Source organism: Podarcis pityusensis (genome assembly GCF_964106645.2).
Source record: "Podarcis pityusensis genome assembly, chromosome: 17".
Taxonomy (NCBI): domain Eukaryota; kingdom Metazoa; phylum Chordata; class Lepidosauria; order Squamata; family Lacertidae; genus Podarcis; species Podarcis pityusensis.
Genome location: NC_138042.1, coordinates 443,186 through 466,267, shown reverse-complemented (window position 1 = coordinate 466,267; position 23,082 = coordinate 443,186). Strand labels below are relative to the sequence as shown.

The following is a 23,082-nucleotide window of genomic DNA, read 5'->3' as shown; positions in this document are numbered from 1 at the left end:
CGAACTCACCATTATTATTATTATTATTATTATTGCTAAATTTGTATAGGCCCCTTGTCTGTAGATCTCAGGGCGATTCACAACATAGAAATACAAGATAAAAAACACAAAATAAGACCCAGTAACTTCCCTCGCCTGATCGCGATTCGTTCTATTTATCTAGCCTGAGTGCTGCCACCATCAAAGATGGCCACTTCCTGTTCGAAAGCTGAACTGTGCAAACCCCTTGAAGCGAACAACGGACATTTTTGTCACTGGCAAGCAGGAAGAAGGCAGCGCCCTCGTAAGAGACGGACCACCGGCGAAGATTTCCTTCTTCGTGTGGCGTGGAAGAGGCGGCCATCTTTGTAAAGGGCGGGGGAGGCGCTGGAGACCCGGATGTTGTTTCTCTCCTTGCTCGGGCGAAGGCGGAAACGGAAATGGAGGTCGGGGGGCGGGAAGTCGATTGGGCTTCCTCTTCGCAGGCCAGAAGAAGGGAGACCATGGTGAGCGCGCGCGGCGGGGAAGGGGGCTCCGGGCGGGGGGGGGGGGACCGGGCGGGCGGCCCTCCTGGGTCTCGCCTTGGGCTGCTTCGGAGGAGGAGGGAGCTCTCCGCCAGGCAGCCCCGCTCACCTTTCCTTCTGTCCTTCGCCCCCCAGGATGAATTTTCTGATCCCGACCTGGCTGTTCTGGGTGAGGAGTCCAAATCGGAGAATGGAGAAAATGCCCCCGTCTACTGCATCTGCCGCAAACCGGATATCAACTGTTTCATGATGTGAGTCCCCGAGGAGCTGCGAGGGGCGGAAGGGACAGGCTTGGCTGAGGGGTGGATTGCTCGTGGGCTGCGCGGTGCCTCGCCTCTGCACGCTGGACGGGGGGGGGGGACTGCTCTGGGTCCGGTTCAGCTGTAGCTGCTTGAAGGTGGTAGATCTTGAGGAGCAGTGTGGGGCGGTCAGAGCGAAGGGTATTCTTTCTGAAGCCTGCAGTTGTGTCGAAAAAGGAGCTTACTGGGAGGGTATGCAGAAAGTTGTATTGTTCTGAAACCTGGCTGCCAAGAAGCTGAGTTAGGGAATCCTCACCTTTCCCTTTCTTTGCCCCCCTCCCCATCCCAGAGGCTGCGATCACTGCAACGAATGGTTCCATGGCCACTGCATTAACATTACTGAGAAGATGGCAAAGGCCATACGGGAATGGTACTGCATGCAGTGCCGAGGTGAGTTTACAAACAAGATAGTATTGAGACTGGGCTAGTCCCTGTATAACTGGCAAAGTCCTGTGTTTGGGTCCTTCAGATAGTGTATTAGAAACGTGGAATGCCTTGATTTTGCTTACAAAGCTATACATTTAATATTGTCACTGATGTTTGCAAATATGATGGGGAAATGCTGCAGAATCTGGAATGGAGGTAAGTAAAAAGAAGCTTACTTTGTTGGAAGCAATCTGAGCTTGAATAGACTGTCTTTTTGCAGCCTGGCTCTTCTTGTAAAACATTTTAAGAGTGATAATTTCTTATTAAGGTTATTGTAAAATAAGTGCAACGTGGCTATAAACTGTAGCTTGCCATGTGCCTTTTTTATTAATTGACAGCTGAAGGATTTTTTTCAAAAAAAGTTTTTATTAATTTTTCCAAATTATTACAAATCAAACCAAATTAAATTAGTTTAATACAGTTTCTTAAAATCAGGTTTCCCGCTCCTGTTCTGAACATATGATCATCACCATTTCCTCTTATTTAGAGTCCAGTTGATATCCTTCACTTGCCGTTAAACCATTCTCCCAGCTGGCTGCTTTTTTCACCTTACAAACAGCACCTCCGTTAAATCTTATAAATAAACAGTCCATTTCACGTGTGTATATACATTGTTGTTCCAGACCTGGTGTGCTGGGAGAGTTAATTATTATCTTCCATTGTTCAGTTCTTTGCAGTGTTTATCTGGATGGTGCTAGGTCACATTATATTCCTTTTTTTTATTAAAGATATTTATTAAAAGTTTAATAGTTACAGAAAAAAGAAGAAAGAAACAATAAAAAGTTCACAATACATCAAAAATAAAGAAAAAGAACACTACAATAAAACAACAAGAAAAGCAAAAACATTTTTAAAAAAACACATCCAATATCTCTATCTCTCTACCTTTCATTTACATGTATCATCGACCTCCTCACACCTCCCTTTTTTGTATTCTTGTTCAATTAGCTTTTTCAGCAAATCCTTTCCATCTTTCTTAATTTTTTTCCTATAATTTATCTTAACACAAGCTAACCTTAAATTTCCACTTTGACCCATTAACAATCTATTTTTACTTAATTCTTTATAACATTTCTGCTAAGGCCATATAACTTCATTCCAGCATCCTTCTAACATTCATTAATTTTACAATATTTCTGTAAATAAACTTTAAATTTTTTCCAATCTTCTTCCACCGACTCTTCTCCCTGGTCTTGGATTCTGCCAGTCATTTCCGCCAACTCCATGTAGTCCATCAGCTTCATCTGCCATTCTTCCCGGGTGGGTAGATCTTGTGTCTTCCAGTACTTTGCAATGAGTATTCTTGCTGCTGTTGTAGCATACATAAAGAAAGTTCTATCCTTCTTTGGCACCAATTGGCCGACCATGCCCAGGAGAAAGGCCTCTGGTTTCTTGAGGAAGGTATATTTAAATACCTTTTTCATTTCATTATAAATCATCTCCCAGAAGTTCTTAATCCTTGGGCATGTCCACCAAAGGTGAAAGAATGTACCTTCAGTCTCATTACATTTCCAGCATTTATTATCAGGCAAATGGTAGATTTTTGCAAGCTTGACTGGTGTTATGTACCACCTATAAATCATTTTCATTAAATTCTCTCTTAAGGCATTACATGCCGTAAACTTCATACCTGTGGTCCATAACTGTTCCCAGTCAGCCATCATAATGTTATGACCAACATCTTGTGCCCATTTAATCATAGCAGATTTCACCGTTTCATCCTGAGTATTCCATTTCAACAGCAAGTTTTACATTCTTGACAGATTCTTAACTTTAGGGTCTAGCAATTCTGTTTCCAGTTTTGATTTTTTCCACCTGGAAGCCTAGTTTTTTATCCAAATTATATGCCTCCATTATTTGATAATAGTGGAGCCAGTCTCGCACTCTGTTTTTTAATTTTTCAAAACTCTGCAGTTTTAATCTGTCTCCCTCTTGTTCCAGAATTTCCCAATACTTCGGCCATTTGGCCTCCATATTGAGTTTTTTTCTGAGCCTTTGCTTCCATTGGTGACAACCATCTCGGGGTTTTATTTTCTAACAAGTCTTTATATCTTATCCAGACATTAAACAGTGTTTTCCTGACAATATGGTTTTTAAACGCTTTGTGTTCTTTAACCTTATCATACCACAGATAAGCATGCCAACCAAATACATTGTTAAAACCTTCCAAATCCAAGACATCAGTGTTTTCAAGAAGCATCCATTCTCTCAGCCAAAAAAAAGCAGCTGATTCATAATAAAGTTTGAGGTCTGGCAGGGCAAATCCACCTCTTTCTTTAGCATCAGTTAATATCTTAAATTTTATACGAGGCTTCTTGCCCTGCCAGACAAATCTAGAGATATCTCTCTGCCACTTCTTGAAGCAGTCCATTTTGTCCAAAATTTGCAATGTTTGAAACAAAAACAGCATTCTTGGCAATACATTCATTTTTATCACAGCAATTCGGCCTAACAACGATAACTTCAAATTTGACCATATTTCTAAATCCTTTTTCACTTCAATCCAACATTTTCCATAGTTATCCTTAAATAAATTCACGTTCTTAGCAGTCATGTTAACCCCTAGATATTTCGCTTTCTTAACCAGTGTTAATCCTGTCTCCTTCTGAAACTTATCTCTCTCAATCTCAGTTAGATTTTTCTCTAAAACCTTAGTTTTCGTCTTGTTCAACTTAAAACCTGCTACCTGACCAAATTCTTGAATCGGTTCCAGTACCCTTTTAGTGCTAGATTCTGGCTCCTGTAGAGTCAATACCAAATCATCAGCAAATGCTTTCAATTTGTACTGTTTGGCTCCCACTTGTATACCTTTTACCAATTGGTCCCTTCTAATCATATTTAGCAAAACCTCCAGGACCGATATAAAAAGCAATGGAGAGATTGGGCAACCTTGTCGTGTTCCTTTCTCAATCTTAAATTCTTCTGTCACTATGTTATTCACAATTAATTTAGCCTTGTGTTCTGAATAAATTGCACCTATACCATTTCCAAAACCTTGACCAACCCCCATCCCCTGTAAATTCTTCTTCATAAAACTCCAAGAAATGTTGTCAAAGGCTTTCTCCGCGTCCACAAATATCAAAACTGCTTTAGTATTGATCTTCACGTGTAGTTTTTCTAAGATATTAATTATATTCCTCGTATTGTCAGACAAGTGTCTGCCCGGGAGAAAACCCGCTTGATCTTTGTGAATTTCTTCTGCTAACACCTTTTTTAATCTTCTATAGCCAAAATATCTGCAAAAATTTTATAATCCACATTAAGCAGTGATATGGGGCGGTAGTTCTTAAGCTGTGTCTTTTCAGTCTCTATTTTCGGTATAAGTGTAATATATGCTTCCTTCCACGACTCTGGTGCCTTTTTCCCTTCCAGTATTTCATTACAGACTTCCTTTAAAGGTTGTATTAACCATTCTTTCAGAGATCTGTAGTATCTTGAAGTCAAACCATTCGGTCCTGGGGATTTACCCAATTGCATGTTCTGAATGGCCCCTTCTACTTCCTGTTCCGTTATTTTATAATTCAGCATTAACTTATATTCCTGGGAAATTTTTTGTAGTCCATTCATTTTCAAAAATTTATCAATGTCCATTTCTTTCTGCGTCTCCTGTGTATATAGTTTTTTGAAATACCTCTGGAAGCACTTTCTAATTTCCACTGGATTCTGTATATTCTTTCCTTCCACTTCTAAATTCGTAATAGTATTAAGTTTTTGTCTTTTTTTCATTTGCCAAGCCAACAGTTTTCCACACTTATTTGCCGATTCAAATGTCTTTTGTCTCATCTGTTTAATCTTCCGTTCTATTTCCTGATTCATCATTTTCATATATTGTACTTGATATAACTTTATCTCTTTCAAAATCTCCTGCGACTTTGGTTTCACCCTCAATTTCTTCTCCCCTTCCTTTATTTTTTCCAGGATTTTGTCTTTTTTTTCATTTTGAATTCTCTTCTTAATTGCATTCTGTTGTATCAAAAATCCTCTCATGACCGCTTTGCTTGCATCCCAAATTACTCTTTTTTCCACAGTAGTGTTCATATTTATCTCATAATAGTCTCTCAAAGTTTTTTCGGCCTTCTTAGTGAATTCTTCATTCCTAAACAAAGTATCATTAATCCTCCATCTAAAGGAACCAATTGGCGTCAATTTCATTTCCATCTTCACGGCATTATGGTCGGAGCAGATTTTGGGGCAGATTTCCACTTTACTAGTTTTCGGAGCCAGTCCTCTGGTTACCCAAATTTGGTCAATTCTTGTCCATGTCATTTTAGCCTCAGAGAAGAAGGTTCCCTCTCTTCCCAGTAGGTCACATTATATTCCTTCCACTGTTTACGGACTAGCGTACGAGCTGCAAACATAAAAAACTCATAGAATGAATATCCAGACTCCGGCATTAAAATTCCGCTCTGGAGTTCTTCCTCGGCACACAGTTAAAAGTAAGATCTTTTCTCAAATTCAGTCTCTTTACTACACCTGTTTGGCAGCAGTTCATTCTCCCCCCACCCACTTAATTCCTCCAACAGCAGTTCAGGAATAATTTTAAATAAAGTCCATTCATCCTTGGTTGGGGAGGAGGGCATTATAAAACTTTGTTAAATTTTTTTGTTGAGCATAAATCAAAAGCCTCCCCCCTCTTTTCCGAAGTAACAAACAAAATAACAGCTGCGGCTACACACGTCCTTTTCATTATGCAGGGGAGGATAGGAAAAAAGAAGACAATTTGAAAACCACAAGAAAGCACAAAGCACCTTGTCCTCCCCTTCTTTTCCCGGCTGTTAAGGGTTCTCAAGCTTCAAAGAAAACATTCAGATACCTTCAAAGAGCCAAAGTCCAGACCTTTCGGCAGCTGACTGATCGCTGGCCATTAGCATATGTCGGTTCAGGAGTGCCTCTCAATTAATGCCAATTGTCCAAATTATGGAGGAACCAGCCACAAATCATGCTGGAGATGGAGGCTCGTCCATGCCGCTCTTCCTTTCAAGTTGGCAGACACGGGCTTGGCGGCACAGTGGGATGCAGTGAGCTCCCCAGACCCAACTGGGGAACATTGCAAGGATTTTTGCCTCATAAATCCTGGGTTTCCCCTGTCTGAATCTCCTCGCTGCCTGTGGAGGGCAGCAAGCAGCTACTGCCAGTGACTCATGATGTAGCCAGAAACCGAAGTAACCACTGGAGTTAATTTGTTAGTTTTATACCCTGATCTCCCTCCGTGTAGTTCAGTATATCATACACAAGACTTTTTTCAAACTACTTGCTGGTCTAGGCCAACTTAGATTCAGAGAAAGGACTACATCTGCCTGTATTTGCCCACTACTCTCTGGTCCAAGAGTTGAACCATGTGGGTTCTCTTAGCTAATTTTCCTTTCTGCTCTACAGAGAGAGACCCAACCCTTGAGATCCGGTACAGGCACAAAAAGTCCAAGGAGAAGGATCGTGAGGGTGAACGGGAACGTGCCGAGAAGGACGAGCTGCGTGCGAAGGCCCAAGAACTGGCATTAGAGCAGAGTCGCAGTTCAAAAGTAAGTGTTTTAGCAGTGAAAGGGAGCAGAGTTCAGTCACACCTGTGCAGGGCCTGGCATTCCAACTCCAGAACGTTGAGTGTTTGGGTTCAGAACTGTGGGGCAACTGCCTACTCCCAACAGTCATTGTTTGACTGTTTCATGTAGTACAGGTAAATGCTCCTGTCCAGCTTTTTGCCTCCTTTGTCTGTTCTTGATTGGAAGCATGAAGGTGAAATCATTATAGAAGACCATGGGGCTGTAGCAAACGGTGTGTGGACTTCAAGCCATTCCTTAGAGATTTTTGGTGTATTTGCTGTAATAGCTGCTTCAGACTTCTTTGGGACGTTCACTCACCTCTGCCCAAGTGGAACACTTGCTGTAATAACTAAGCAGCATTCATTTTGCGGCAAATATTCCAAGAGATTGGTTACCATCTCTTTATGCCTAATCTCCAACACATCTCCCCCCCAATCTGCTTTCCTCTGGCTGAATCCTTTTATTCAGAGCTGGTTATCAAGCTAAAGCACTTGCTTCCAATAGAGGCTAGAACCCAGGATTTGTGGGGTCTTGACCGGCACTAACGGATAATTTTATTACTCATTTATATAGTTCATTTATGAACTGCTTCCCATGAGGCATCACAAAGCAATTTGCATTATTTTAAAAACATACATAAAACATTTACATATACAATTACATATATAATTTTAGAATTTCCTCTGATTGCTGCAGTTCACCTGCTTGGAGAAGGCAGTCTGGAGTTTCTTTGTTCATTATAATTATTATTTATATACTGCTTTTCTGAGAGAAAATATTAGAGTGGTGTACAAAATTCAAAGCATTAATACAATCAATCCATAAAACTATAACACAAGAATCTAAAAATTTAGTGAACAGTGGCATGGGACTATAATAGCGTTTTAAGACAGCACATATTAAATGCTGGGGAAATGTATGCCCCCCCCTCCCATCCTGCTGCTCTCCTGTCAGTATTTCTTTGGACCTTGAAATGTTTTGTACAGGACTGGGGTGCCAGGTAGCAGTGTTATGGGCAAGCGAGCAAGCATGTTCGCACAGAGAGCCCGGTTGCAAGTAGGCATTGCAGCTCTCTAGTAACAGGCCCTGGATGTTCACTTGGAAAGCCTACAAATATGGTGCAGTTAAAATGATCATTTGGCTCTGCATAAACATTTTCACATCTGATATCCTGTTTAGGTCAGGGGTGGGGAGCCTGTGACCCTCCAGATGTTGAATTCTGACTCCTATCATAGCTGACCATTGGCCATGCTGACTGGGGGGAATGGGAGTCCAGCAACACGTTCCCCAGCAAGGATTTAAGTCACGTATAGTTGTTGCCTCAACCTATTTCCCCTCCTGCCTAGATAATAATGCGTGGTGTTAGCTTGTTTGGATTCTTATGTGATGAACCCTGAAGGTTAAATATGCACATTGATGAGAGCCACTTGTTTTAAAAGCAGGCAGGTTAAGGTTGCAATCCTGTACTCACCTGGAAATAGGCCCCTTTGTACTAAGTGGGGTTTTCTTCTGAGTATGGGATTGTGCTGTAGTATAATATATGTTTATCAGTATACAATTTGTTGTGTATACGTGTCTATCAGCCACAATAGCTGAATGGAATCTCCATGGACAGAAGGCAATATACTTCCTGATGAATGCATGCTGTGAATAAACAATAGTGGAAGGCCATTCCACTCCTACTCTGCTTGTGAACTTCCTGTGGCATCTGGCTAGCTGCTGGAGATAGAAATGCTGCACTGGAATAGCAGGGATCCCAGCAGGGATCTTCTTATATTCTTTGATGCTTTCTTATAACGTTGCTGATAATTGAGGTTTCTGGATGATGTGAGGAAGGAAAGGGAGTACTTAAGCTCATTTGCAGGTTTCATGGCTGGCAGTATCTGGCTCTATAAATCTGAGGCATGTTTGATAGATCTGAGTAAGTAAGTAGTAACTACCACCTCGTGCCCAAGTTAAGGACATTGCTGTGGATCCCTCAGGTTCCTGTGGCCAGGAGTGCTTTTCACCATTTGATCTTTGTGACAATTTGGGCTGTCTCAGCTGTGCTGGAATATTTTAACATGCTCCATATGGATCTTGCTCTCTTGTCTTGCTCTCTGATATGTATGCCATATCAAACACTTTGGAGGAAGATCAGGTTACAAAATTTTAACAAATAACTCCAGCGATCCCTCTAGATAGCCTCTACATACTCATCTCTCCCCACTTCCTTTCATTTTTAAAAATCAGCAGCAGATCAAGCGCTCAGCACGCATGTGCGGTGAATGCGAGGCCTGCAGGCGCACAGAGGACTGTGGACAGTGTGATTTCTGCCGTGACATGAAGAAATTTGGGGGCCCCAACAAAATCCGCCAGAAGTGCCGGCTGAGGCAGTGCCAGGTTCGGGCTCGGGTGAGTATTCCGGTGGGCGCTTTCTGCCCAGAGATCATTGCATGTTTTTCTCTGTGGGTCACTTTCTTGGCTGCTCCACCCCAGAGGAGCAGCCACCTCAAATTCAAGCTGTTGATTTGTGTGTAGCTCACACGTGATTTTTGTTTCCCGTTCTTTTCTTCCTAGGAGTCCTATAAATATTTTCCAGCTTCGGTAAGTTTCCTTTTTCCCTCCAGTTTTTTTTCTTTTTTTTTTTCTTTTTCATTAAAAACGGGACCTAAAATAGTTGAGTGTTCAGTTGGGACTCCTGGTTTTCCCCCCCTAGATAGGGGAAGCAGAATGAGACCTGGTCTATGCACACAGCAAAATAAGGTGGAAAAAAATCTGGGAGTGGTTGAGTGGACTGTGCTGCTTCAGATTGCAGATGGAGTACATGTAGAACAAAAAAATCTCCCTTCTGGAAGGAATGTAGCATAGCAGGGAGAAAATGTATGATCTGGCTTACTCCATGTTGATTTTATCCCCCTTGCAGGGTGTATTCAAAAAGGATAGCCATAAATATATATTAAAAGATAACCCTCACCTGTCTTGAAGTGAGATGGTCCATTATGCCACATCATTTCCACCTTGTTCTGCTCTATGTTCGGATGCAGCCTAATAGTTAGTGGGGTGTAGTTGGCAGTGCATTCCTGTACATGTTTACTTGGAAGTAAGGTCCTGCTGAGTTCAGTTGGGCTTAACTGCAAGGAAAGTGAATGTAGGATTGCAATCTCAGAGTCCAGTCCAGTTTGGATGCATTCTCAATTGCAGGTTTTTTTGTTGGACACTTCAGCCCTGCTTTTTTTTGAAATGACTGAGCTTCTTCTCCTCTCTTACTGATTTTGGGAAATAAGCGGGTGTTGGGATTCTCTCTCTCTCTTTTTCTCTATATTTCTGCTTCTCACGCTTTGCTGCTTTGATCTTCAGTGAGTTCTGTTTTCTGTTCACCAAAGCTGTGCTCAGGAAGGGAGGGGTGTGCTCACGTCTGTGCTGTTTCAATGCATTATGCTTTTGAAGCCAGATAGATGGCTTCTTTAATGCTTTCCTCTCTTTCTTCTTTTCTCCTTTTTCTCTCACTGCTTTCCCCTCCCTCTCCCACCCCCACTTACCCTAATGCTCAATAGATGTTACGGGGGCGGGAGGATGATCTGCAGATGCTAAAGGAACAGCTAGAATCGGCTGCCACACCTGAACCCCTGTCGGATGACGATCTGCACATAGATCCCGATTTGTATCAGGAGCTTTGTTCAGGGGCCTTCGATGACCAGAACCTGGTGAGACCTGTGCTGGACCTGTTCCCTTGGGATTCCTTGGTCGAGTTGGCAGGGCTCATGCATACTGATGTCAAAAAGCTGTGTCCTAGGACAGGATGTGTTCTGGGTTGCCTCTTTCTTGCCCCGCATCATCTCTTATTCTGTGTTCTGAAATTACTCAAATCAAGTACGCTGGAGAAATATAGCCAAAAAACATGGCTAAATGGTTCCCTGCTTATCCACTTTCAACTATTCCTAGAGCACAGTATATGAAATCTATCCTCAGGTCTGCTTTTTGTTGCTGCTTCTGTGGCTCACCTTGTTTCCTCATTTTAAGCCATCTTTCCCTCAGGTCTCTAAACTCTCTAGCCCTTTTCCTCTTGAGTGTTTACTATTTAGCTGACTGCTTACACAGGCCCTCTTCTTGCTCTTGATTCCCAGCCCCTTTGCTTCTTTGCTTCCCCGAACCTCTTACTTAACAACATATAGGTCTGCCTGTGGAACTTCCATTCCTTTTTAAAAAAGCCAAATTTTAATTATTTTCTTTCATAAAGAAATATTTTTAGATTAAAAAAAATAAATAAAAAAACTGAGAGAAAGAGAACAGAAAACACCAAAGGAAAAGCAAAGAAAAAAAGGAAAAACAACAACAAGAAGGAAAAAAACTTTCTGATTTCCCACCATTTGAATAAAAGAAATTATTCAAAATATTCACTCTAAAATGACACCCAACTGATCTGCATTCTGTTAGGCAACATTTTCCAGTCTTTTGACCCAAATAGATTAATTCATTTTCATTTTTACACAAAAAGTCCAAAAGGGGATCACTAATTATTATTAATGAATGTCATCAATTTGCTGTGGATATCCATCTTGATTTTTTTTCAAAAACGATCTCTTCCAGCTATGTTTCTTCCATTCTTTTTCTAGGAAAAGCACTGGAGGCCTGATAGCTTTTTCCTCTGAATTCACATCAAGTTGTACACAGAGTATTTTCTCTCTCAACTCTTACTTCTGTCAGCTCAGGGTGTCACTTCATCTCTCCACCCATGGCTTCATTCCATTCCTCCAACATTGCAACTCTCCCATTTGGCTATTTCATTCCTCCAAGCACCTGTGTGTAAGACTTCCATTTCACCGTCTGTTGCCTCCAACTCTACCATTTCACCCTCCTGTTCTGGCAATCCTTTATCCATATTCTATTCTGAAGTCTCTGTATCCTCTTGGATTCCACTTTCCATTTCATCCTTCTATGGACCACTTTCATTCACTATTTCATCAGTCTTAGCTCTAATCATTTTTATTTGCTCTTCAAACATTTGCTGAAGGTTGTCAACAGTCAATGGAACGTCCAGTGATGTATTTGTCATACTGAATGTTCTTGATCCTAGTAACAATTCAGTCTCCACCTTAAGATCTTCAATCTTCCTTATCCAACTTAAGATCTTCACAGCGTTATTTCTTATCAAAACACAATCCTTTCCCATAGATGAAATATGAAGTAGCAAAATTCCATTTCAAAGCAATACTTTCGTAAGGATAACAGAGTACTAAACATAAAGAAAATAGGGATCCTAGCACTCAGAACTCCCTTGATTTTTTAAAACTATTGGTTCTAACAATTAGAGCATACTTGTTTTATCTTCAGCCCTCAAACGATCAACTCTTCTTAAAGCCAGAAATTAGCTCACACACCAGATGTAAATTTCAACCAGCAAATGGAGAAACCCCTTTTAGTCTTAAAGGAAGGCTTTGCAGACCCAATGCCCTGAGCCCTCTTACATGGCTTTTGGGCAAGATGCTGATTCCTTCGCTCTAAGTCATTCAGCCCCGCCTGTGTTTCCAGGAGCTGACAGCTTCTAAGTCTCCCAACAATTTCTCTCACAGAAGCTGTACTGTTGATTAATGTTCTACTGCTGACAACCCCCACCCCCAGCAGTTGGGATGTTTGGGTTGTATCCACCATGGTAGCTCTGTTTGTGCAACAAACTTCCACATGTGGTATGGAATTTTCCTTGCTGCCCCCCCCCCCCCCCCCGGAAATCTCCAGGAGGCTGGGAGACCTTTGCAAGTAGATTTTGGGAATGCGTGGGGAGAGGAGGGAAGGGGAAAGCTGTTACACAAGCAGAACTCTGTGTGCTTCTCACTGAATATACTGTATTTTTTGCCCTATAGGACACAATTTTTCCCCTCCAAAAATGAAGGGGAAATCTGTGTGCGTCCTATGGGGCGAATGCAGGCTTTCGCTGAAGCTTGGAGAGCGAGAGGGGTCGTGTTTCCTGCTTGGCAGGGGGTTGGACTCGATGGCCCTTGTGGTCTATTCCAACTCTATGATTCTATGATCCCACTCGCTCTCCAGGCTTCAGGAAGCTATCAGCAAGCCTGGGGAGCCTGCAGGAGTTCCCGCAGGGCTCCCTAGGCTGCGGATAGCAGCCTGCTGCCCGGAGCGCGGGGCGCGCTGAAGCCGCGGCTGGGGGGGGAATAATATTTTTTCTTTATTTCCCCCCCAAAAAACAAGGTGCGTCCTATGGGCCGGAGCGTCCTATGGGGTGAAAAATACGGTAACCCTTTGTGAACATTCAAAGCTGTTGCTGCTGCTTAGCTGCTTTCTAGGCAGGCAGCAGTTGCTTTTTAGCCTGCATTTAATTGCTATAACTTACCTTAAGGGACGCGGGTGGCGCTGTGGGTTAAACCTCAGCGCCTAGGACTTGCCGATCGCATGGTCGGTGGTTCGAATCCCCACGGCGGGGTGCGCTCCCGCCGTTCGGTCCCAGCGCCTGCCAACCTAGCAGTTCGAAAGCACCCCCGGGTGCAAGTAGATAAATAGGGATCGCTTACCAGCGGGAAGGTAAACGGTGTTCTGTGTGCTGCGCTGGCTCGCCAGATGCAGCTTGTCACGCTGGCCACGTGACCCAGAAGTGTCTGCGGACAGCGCTGGCTCCCGGCCTCCAGAGTGAGATGAGCGCACAACCCTAGAGTCTGTCAAGACTGGCCCGTACGGGCAGGGGTACCTTTACTTTTACCTTTACCTTTACCTTAAATAATCCCAAGATCTTTTAAAAAAAATGAAGCAAAGATTAGGATGGTGGAACTAAATGGCAATTAAGGTGGAAAGTACATTCACCATGGGATAGACACCTGTGGTATTATAGGGCATTGAAGACCCAATTCTTGCTGACCAGAAGATCTGCCATAGAATCATAGAAGGGTCCCTGAGAGTCATCTAGTCCAGGCATGGGCAAACTCGGCCCTCCAGATGTTTTGGGACTGCAACTCACATGATCCCTAGCTAACAGGACCAGTGGTCAGGGATGATGGGAATTGTAGTCCCAATACATCTGGAGGGCTGAGTTTACCTATGCCTGATCTAGTCCAACCCTGTGCAATGCACAAATCTCAGCTAAAACATCCATGATGAATGGCTCTCCAACCTCTGCTTACAAACCTCCAATGAAGGAGAGCCCACCACCTTCTGAGGGAGTCTGCTCCACTATCTTAACAGATCTTACCATCAGAAAGTTCTACCTGGTGTTGAGTCAGAATCTCCTGCATCGTAACTAGAATCCATTGATTCAGGTCCCCTCCTCCAGTGCAAACTTGCTCCATCTTCCCTGTGAAAGTTATTTAGATACTTGAAGATGGCTACTATTTCTTCTGTTTACTTGGGACTGGATCCCAGTCATTCTGATACCTAGAGGTTGAGGTTGGCAAAGAAACACTTCTTCGTGGCAGATATCCATAGGTGGCAGTATAACCGTCTATTTGATCCAACTTAAAAAGCCCAGTACAAAGGTGACCCTCTTGCTTTGTGAAGCATGCAAAGCCATTAACTGTCCTACAAAGGGGGGAAACCAGATTTGAGTTTGCATGATGAAGTTGTAGCATAGATAGCAGCTGCCAGGAAGAAAATAAGGGTGTGAAAGGGCTGCAGCCACCATTGCAAGCACTGGCATATATGGGTTTGGCCTGGAACCTCTTAATTCCCTCAGTGAAGGGGTTCTTCCACAAAGCTAGCTGTTAACCAGGATGTGAAGTTCAGGCTGCACACAGTTCTTTCTTGGGGGCAGGGACCAAATGCTTTCCTGCCCTCCTTAAGCCAAACTACCCTACCAGACAACCTCCAGATCCTTTTAGCATGAGAATGGGGAAGCTGTGGGCCTCTGGGTGTTGCTGAACTACAACTCCCATCATCCCTGACCATTGGCCATGTTGACTAGGGCTGGTGGGAGTTGCAGTCCGCAGGTTGTAGTAGTAGTAGTAGTAGTAGTAAGTAGTAATAATGATAATAAAATTTGTTGTTTATATGCTGCCCATCTGACTGGGTTCCCCCAGTCACTCTGGACAACTTCCAACAAATTAAAACACAATACGACATCAAACAGGACTGCCTTCAGATGTTTTCTAAAAGTCACATAGTTTTTATTTTCTTCACATCTGATCAGAGGGTGTTCCACAGGGCGGGCACGGCCACAGAAAAGGCCCTCTACTTTTGCACATCTAGATTTCTTGGAGGACTCCTTTTACTTTTCTCTCTTTTCCTCTCTTAGCCGTGGCTCAGCGACACTGACGATGCGCCCTTCCTTGATCCTGTGTTGCGGAAACGCGCTGTGAAAGTGAAGCATGTCAAGCGGAGGGAGAAAAAGTCTGAGAAGAAGGTATGATCCTAGATGGTGGGTGGGAAATGTCACAACTGTAAGAGTGCCAGACTTGTTTTTAGTGACCAGGCCTTTTCCCAGAGCTGCAATTCTTTTTGGGTATGTAACAGGACAAAATCACACTTGTAAAATCAGAATATTTGTTTATTTATTGAGATTTTAAGATGGTTTTTCACTAAGGATCTCAAATTGGCTTCCACAAATTAAAACTAAATACAATTTTAGATTAGATCATACAATATGAACAACACAGAACAGGCCAAACTGAAACCATAACAACTCAACAACTCAACTGGAAGCCTGGGAGAAGAGTTAAGTCTTGAATGGACAACCGAAGGCTAACAACAATATTGCTGTCAGCACCTCTGCGAGGAGAGAGTTCCAAATTTAGTACACAGTCCCTGGGAAGGATGGTACAGCACAGTGAGCAATACTGGGTGGCACAGCAAATACCCCCCTCCCCCGTTGATCCACTGTATCATTGTGGCCTCAGCTCCCAACCCCGGGAGCTGCTCAGGAGGCTGGGACTGAAGTAGGTCAGATAATCTACTTCATTTAAGCACGCCTGAAGTTGCACAACCACAACTGTCTTGTGCACCATGCCTAAAATGGGGATGTTAGCAATTGGGCAGGAGTTATCAAGGACCTTGGGGCCCGAGGAGGGGGGGCTCTTGAGGAGTAGGGGCACCATCACCTTTTCCAAGATGGTTGGGACAAGCCCTTTTTGCAAAGAGGCATTAACTGCTCCAGCAAAGCTAAGCTCAAACAAGCCAAGGAAGGCAAGGGTCGAGAGAACATGTCATGAGTGGTATTTCTTCATACCTCTGGTCCACATCTTCATGTGCCAACAACTGAAACTGATCTCATACAACAGGGCCACAGTGGCGTTAAGGCTGGAACTACCCAGCCCTCCAACCTGTGCTAGTATAGTCTACTCTTGCTTCCCCCAGCATGGTGCCCTTATGAGGTTTCAGACTACAACTCCCATCAGCCCCAGTCATCATTGTCAGTAGTCAGGGAAGGTGGGAGTTACAGCCCACAACAGTTGGAGAAAGGGTGTTCTACGCTGACTGGCAGTGGCCCTCCAGCATAGGTGCCACCTTCCGAAGAATTGGGGGGTGGGTGTGTGGCAATGTGTGATGTTGGAGAAGCTGGGCGCAGCATTGCAGCAGTGGCATGGCTTCAGTGGCTGCAACGCCTTCTGCTGCTGCCATTGCCACTGGTCTGGCGCTGCTTCCCACCTTCTTCCCCTCCGTGGCAAGAGGAGAAGGAGCCGCGGGCATTGAAGCTGCACTGCACTTGGCTCCAGACTTGTCCTACTTTGGAGGAGCTGGGGCAGAGCTGAACCCCGCAGCAGCACAAGTAGCAGCACAAGCTTCCATAGTTGTGGCTTTGGCTCCTCCTGCTGCCATTGGCCTGGGGCTGTTTCCTGCCACCTGCCACCTTTGGACTTTGGGGTGGGGTGGGGTTGCCCCCTCCCAAAAATATCAGGGGGCCCCAAAGGGCTCAGCTCCTAGGAGATGGCACCCCTGCCCTCCAGAGTCTCTGGCAAGAAGTGTTTCTCCCTATCCCTTGCTCCTTTTAATTGAATATATCACAGATTAAACCTGGGACCTAGTACATGTGAAGCTGTGGTCCTGGCTTATGCATTTTTTAATGTGAAAAGTATCCAGTCATTGCATGGCGACACAAAAATACATATGAAAGAGGAGAGTTGTTGCATTGTGACTTGTGACAGAAGACTAAGCATATGAATGTATTTACAAGATGTTGTTTTAATACAATAAATAACTAGTATGACAACCCATTTTGGTGATTGCTTTAGACTTCAGTGGCTTCTGTTAGATGATGATAAAACCACTGTGGTGTAGTTGCTCAGCATTCTGGACTGTGAGCAGACAGACACAGATTCCAACCCTCTGGAGGAAGCCCTTCCAATCCAAGCCTGCTTCCTCAATGGTGCAGCCAATCCCTGCCACCTGTGGGGCTTCCACTGTGTAGAGCTCTCTTCAAGCGCTGACCATTAATTGATTGCTGCTGCTGGCAGAGAGCCATATGCTGCACATTAAAGCCTCAGCAATTAGCTAATAATCAGGGCTTCAAAGGACTTTGCAGGCATTGCTGATTAGCTGATTAGCATTGTCTGCAACCCCGTTTTGGCCCTGGTTGGTTTGGCCAAAAGGGCCTGGTAGGCCTTATTAAGCCTGCAGGCTGGAGATACCTTGCAAAAGGATAGCAAAAGGAATAAAGGTATCTGCCTTCCACCTCTCCTGCTATAATTACCAGTGGGGGGGTGTTAGGGTTAGCGAAAGGAGTGCAGGCAGCTGGCAGGTCATTGCTGCCTGAAGTGTCAGTGTTGGATGAATGTACTATTGGCTTTATGGCCAAACTATCCTAATCACAGAAGTAGGAAATAGGCGGCAGTAAATGGGATTGCCTGTATTTGAAGGTCATGAGTAAACACCGGTGTCCCTTTTGCTCTTGCAAGGGTGGGCGAATTCTAGCCGTGTCATCTCTGGTTCTTGCCCTGCAGAAGGAGGAGAAATACAAACGTCACAAGCAGAAGCAAAAGCATCGCGACCGGTCAAAGCATGCTGAGCGGGTGGACACCAAAGACCCATCATCACTCCATCAGTGCCTTGGCCCTGGCTGCATCCAGGCTGCTCGGACTAACTCTAAGTACTGCTCGGATGAATGTGGCATGAAGCTGGCAGCAAAGTAAGTGGGGGAGCCTTCCTTGGGGGGCAGTTTTATTTCTTTTCTTAGCATCTTTGCCCATTCATTGGTTTTCCAGCATGGGTTGGGTAATGCAGGGGTTTGTGTGGCAGGAAAGAGACTTTGGGCTTTTAAAATGTGGACTCACTTGGGCCCTTTGGATGCTTAACCTTGGCCTCAGCTCTTCAGCTGTCCCAAAGAAGTAATTATGACATAACTGAAAGGGCGATTGGGAGGAGGAATGCCATAATGCAGTAATGGGCAAAGTGAATCCCGTAACAGCCTAAGCCTGGGAGCAAGTGCATCAGTTTGAGTTGTAGGAGTTCTGGGTGGTTTTCTTATGAGCTGAAAATGTTCCCATCCTGTAGGTTTGTGTTGTGCAGTGTGATGCTGTGTGGCGCACCCTGTTACCATCATATTGGCCAGTTTTCAGTTGCATGCACCCTCTTGTCTCTGTCCTTTCCCAGCCGCATATATGAGATCCTCCCGCAGCGCATCCAGCAGTGGCAGCAAAGTCCATGCGTGGCGGAAGAGCATGGCAAGAAGCTACTAGAGCGGATACGGCGGGAGCAGCAGCAGGCCCGGCTCAAGTTACAGGAGATGGAGCGCAAATTCCATGAATTGGAGGCTGTCATTGTCCGGGCCAAGCAGCAAGCCATCAAAGAAGACGAAGAGGTACCTGGAAGAAGTGCAGGAGAAAGGAGCAGGCAGCCAGGCCTCCTCTCTTGGGGGGTTGCAAACAGCACCTCCTTAACCTTCCAGGGAGGACTTGGGTGCATTAGACTAGAGCCCTTTTGCAACCTAACTGTATACGTGTGTTTTATTTCGTACATTTGGGTGTAAATTTCACAGATAGTTGTGAACACTGACAGCATGGGTCTGTTCCCAGATTAAGCAGAGAACATACCCTTATTATAGGTATGCCCTACCTGTGACTTATTCAGTGCTGGCATGGTTGCATGTGAGCTTGATGCTCCAATCCAGAGCAATTTATTTCTGATGTTCTGAAGGGATAAAGAAAATGACAACAACTCAGACTTCCCTGGGAATTTTATTGCGAGGGGCAGGATAGAAATTCTTTTTTTTTTTTTAATAAGATATTTATTAAGGTTTTTTGAGATATTACAGTAAAAATGAAAAGGAAAAGAGAAAAATACAAAATAAAAACAGTTAAAAACACACATATTTTCAGTTACTTATTTTCATTTAGCTTGTTTCCCGGACCTCCTCATACCTCCCTTTTTTGCATTCCACTTCAATTTATTGGTTCAGCAAATCCTTACCATTAGATTTTAACCCATTTATAACCCTTTTTTCATATTCTCTTAAAGCATTACAGCTAGAAACCGCTTAATTACTAACCAACATCATTATATCATTCATTAATTTTACAATATTTCTGTAAATAGTCTTTAAATATCTTCCAATCTTCTTCCACCGACTCTTCCCCCTGGTCTCGGATTCTGCCAGTCATTTCCGCCAATTCCATATAGTCCATCACCTTCATCTGCCATTCTTCCAAAGTGGGTAGATCTTGTGTCTTCCAATACTTTGCAATAAGTATTCTTGCTGCTGTTGTAGCATACATAAAAAAAGTTCTGTCCTTCTTTGGCACCAATTGGCCGACAATGCCCAGAAGAAAGGCCTCTGGTTTCTTCAAGAAGGTATATTTAAATACCTTTTTCAGTTCATTATATATCATTTCCCAGAAAGCCTTAATCCTTGGGCACGTCCACCAAAGGTGAAAGAATGTACCTTCAGTTTCTTTACATTTCCAGCATTTATTATCGGGCAAATGATAGATTTTTGCAAGCTTGACTGGGGTCATGTACCACCTGTATATCATTTTCATAATATTCTCTCTTAGGGCATTACATGCCGTAAACTTCATACCTGTGGTCCATAACTGTTCCCAGTCAGCAAACATAATATTATGTCCTACGTCTTGTGCCCATTTAATCATAGCAGATTTCGCCGTTTCATCCTGAGTATTCCATTTCAACAGCAAGTTATACATTCTTGACAAATTCTTAGTTTTGGGTTCTATCAGTTCTGTTTCTAGTTTTGATTTTTCCACCTGGAAGCCAATTTTCTTATCCAAATTAATTCTTATGATAAAATAAGCTATAGTTCAGCTTGCTTTTGCCTTATGATTCTCAGGTTGGCAGCATCTGCTGATTTCAATTGATGCCAAAGCTTATTTGTTTATTTTTTTTTGTTTTTTTAAAAAAATAATTTTTATTAAGGTTTCAATAAAGAATTAAACAAAAAAGACATAAAAAAGAAATACACAAATACACAATACAAATCCCAGAAAAAGAGAAAAAACACAAAAAACAAAACAACAACAAAAAAGAAGAAACAGAACAATTAAAAACATTATCACCTTTTCATTTCCTTTTTTAAATTTACTTATTTTCTGGACTTCCTCATACCTCCCTCTTTTGTATTCCAGTCCAAATTGTTTATCCAGCAATTTCTTTTCCACTTTTTTAATCCCAGTCTTTAATCTTAGTGTAATATAGCATTAAAATTTTACCTCTTAAGTACCAAATTTCCCTTTCCTTTAACTTCTTTAATCCTAATCTTTAATCTTGATGTAATATAGCATTAAAATTTTACCTCTTAAGTACCAAATTTCCATTTCCTTAAACTTCTTTAATCCTAATCTTTAATCTTAGTCTGTCTATAATTTTATCCTGTACAGCTGGAAACCACTTATTTTCAATCCAACATCACTCTAACATTCTTTAATTTTGCAATGTTTCTGTAGGTAGTCTTTGAATTTCTTCCAATCTTCCTCCATTGCCTCTTCTCCCTGGTCACGGATTCTGCCAGTCATTTCCGCCAGTTCCATATAGTCCATCAGTTTCATCTGCCATTCCTCCAGCGTGGGAAGTTCTTGTGTCTTCCAATACTTTGCGATGAGTATTCTTGCTGCTGTTGTTGCATACATAAAGAAAGTTCTATCCTTTTTTAACACCATTTGGCCGACTATGCCCAGGAGAAAGGCCTCTGGTTTCTTAGGGAAGGTATATTTAAATACCGTTTTTAATTCATTATATATCATTTCCCAGAAAGCCTTAATCTTTGGGCATGTCCACCAAAGGTGAAAAAATGTACCTTCAGTTTCTTTACATTTCCAACATTTGTTATCGGGCAAATGATAGATTTTTGCAAGCTTGACTGGGGTTATGTACCACCTGTATATCATTTTCATAATATTCTCTCTTAAGGCATTACATGCCGTAAATTTCATACCTGTGGTCCACAACTGTTCCCAGTCAGCAAACATAATGTTATGTCCAACGTCTTGTGCCCATTTAATCATAGCCGATTGTACCGTTTCATCCTGAGTGTTCCATTTCAGCAGCAAGTTATACATTCTTGACAAATTCTTAGTTTTGGGTTCTAACAGTTCAGTTTCTAATTTTGATCTTTCCACCTGGAAGCCAATTTTCTTGTCCAATTTAAATGCCTCCATTATCTGATAATAATGAAGCCAGTCTCGCACTTTGTTTTTTAATTTTTCAAAACTCTGCAATTTCAGTCTATCTCCATCTTGTTCCAAAATTTCCCAATATTTCGGCCATTTGACCTCCATACTGACCTTTTTCAAGGCTTTCGCTTCCATTGGTGACAGCCACCTTGGGGTTTTGTTTTCTAATAAATCCTTATCCAAACATTAAACAGCGCTTTCCTGACAATGTGGTTTTTGAATGCTTTATGTGCTTTGACCTTATCATACCATAAGTATGCATGCCATCAAAGCTTACTTGTTTAATCCCTGGTGTGACCAAGCGTTAGGATCTGCATTAGGCATTACAACACATTCGGGTGAAAACAAAGCAGCAGCAGTAGTAGTAATAATAATAAAAAAATTATATTTGTACCCCGCCTATCTGGCTGGGTTTCCTCCAATATTGTTCTTTGCTAGGAGCAGTGGCGTAAGGTGTTGAAATGTTCTTGAGCACACAGCAGGGCACCCATCCCTTTATTTATTAAGTGCTTCCTAAATGTTTTAGTACTGTAGCTTACCTGGAACTGCAGAAACTGGGGGTGGGATTTTCAGGTGTCTGGCTGAGGGGGGTTTGCCTTGGTGGGTTATAAGTTCTGCAGGCTTGCTCAGAACTTCCTCATGGAGTTGTAGGGTGGGATGCTGTTTGCTTTAAAAATCTGACCACTAAATCCTGACACCTGCTTGCCTCTTTCCTCTGCCACAGACCAGTGAAGGAGACAGTGACGACACAGACTTGCAGATATTCTGTGTCTCCTGCGGCCACCCCATCAACCCCAAGGTGGCGCTGCGGCACATGGAGCGGTGCTATGCCAAGGTTAGCTGCCTGTCTTCTCTGCGCTGGGTAACCTTGGTGTTGGGCTTCAGGGGCCTGTGTTTGAATTGAGACGCTGCTATCCCGCCTCTGAAACAGGGATCTTTGTGGCATACCTGAAACTGGGTTAAAAAAAAGGTTTGGTAGACGTGGTAGGTAACCCCAGGATGTGGAAAAGTCTTAGCCAAAGAGCCTCCTCTGCTGGATTGTGGAGCAGCTTTCTAATTTGCTCCATCAGTGGATCAAGGGAGATTACTGTCCTTTAACATTTGTCAAGCAGCTATAGACAGAGCTGCATGGAAAAAACCAATGCAAATTCTGTACAAAGAACAATTGAGTTCAGGAAGCTGAATAAATAACTTACATTTTTAAGAACTAACTTCTACACCCCCCCAAATGTATATGAAAATATTTCTGAATAAAGGGTGGTATTGAAATGCAACACACTCTTCACTGTAGCTTGACCTCTCCCATATTTAACCTATTATCTGCATAGCTGATGTTTTGGGAACTGCTGGCCACATGATATTTTGGCTACCATAAATAGTTTTAGCCAATGTGTTGCATAAATAGGTTGGGATATTTCTGCTGATGGCTAGATGCCTTGGAAACGAGCTCGGCTTCTATAGTCAGAGCCTGGAACTCGGGGGCTGCCTGTCATTTCTGCAGCAGCAGCCCTGCCCACCTCTCATAGTGGGGCTTGGAAGTCCACTGGATTTCTAGCTCACTGGCCTGTAGGTTAAGAGCTAGTTGAGCTTAGGTGGAGGATCTTTTCTTCACTTGATGGTGCTTTTAATGTTTGTTCTGCTGTGACTTCATGGCTGTGTTTTTCTCTTCTGTCTGTCTCCCCCCACCCCCCGCAGTACGAGAGCCAGACATCCTTTGGGTCTATGTATCCAACACGTATTGAAGGGTAAGCTACCTGCCCAACTCTCAAGTTCCTTTTCGCTA

General features: G+C 43.1%; 1 protein-coding gene across 5 annotated transcripts in view; it reads left to right on the top strand.

Moving 5' to 3' along the window:
- Positions 1-343: 343 nt before the first annotated feature.
- CXXC1 (CXXC finger protein 1) overlaps positions 344-23,082 on the top strand; it is a 29,477-nt gene continuing 6,738 nt past the window's right edge. Inside the window, exons 1-12 of one of the 5 annotated variants that reach the window (XM_080987551.1) lie at positions 344-485; positions 639-754; positions 1,092-1,192; positions 6,605-6,747; positions 9,001-9,159; positions 9,325-9,351; positions 10,302-10,451; positions 14,978-15,085; positions 17,619-17,803; positions 18,268-18,475; positions 22,024-22,134; positions 22,995-23,044. In XM_080987551.1, the coding sequence (XP_080843677.1) occupies positions 420-485; positions 639-754; positions 1,092-1,192; positions 6,605-6,747; positions 9,001-9,159; positions 9,325-9,351; positions 10,302-10,451; positions 14,978-15,085; positions 17,619-17,803; positions 18,268-18,475; positions 22,024-22,134; positions 22,995-23,044 (1,424 nt within the window). In that variant the 5' untranslated portion in view covers positions 344-419. Of the gene's footprint in view, positions 486-638; positions 755-1,091; positions 1,193-6,604; positions 6,748-8,997; positions 9,160-9,324; positions 9,352-10,301; positions 10,452-14,977; positions 15,086-17,618; positions 17,804-18,267; positions 18,476-22,023; positions 22,135-22,994; positions 23,045-23,082 lie in introns of all 5 variants that reach the window. The other 4 variants (XM_080987550.1, XM_080987552.1, XM_080987553.1 and 1 more) reach the window with 4 other exon arrangements.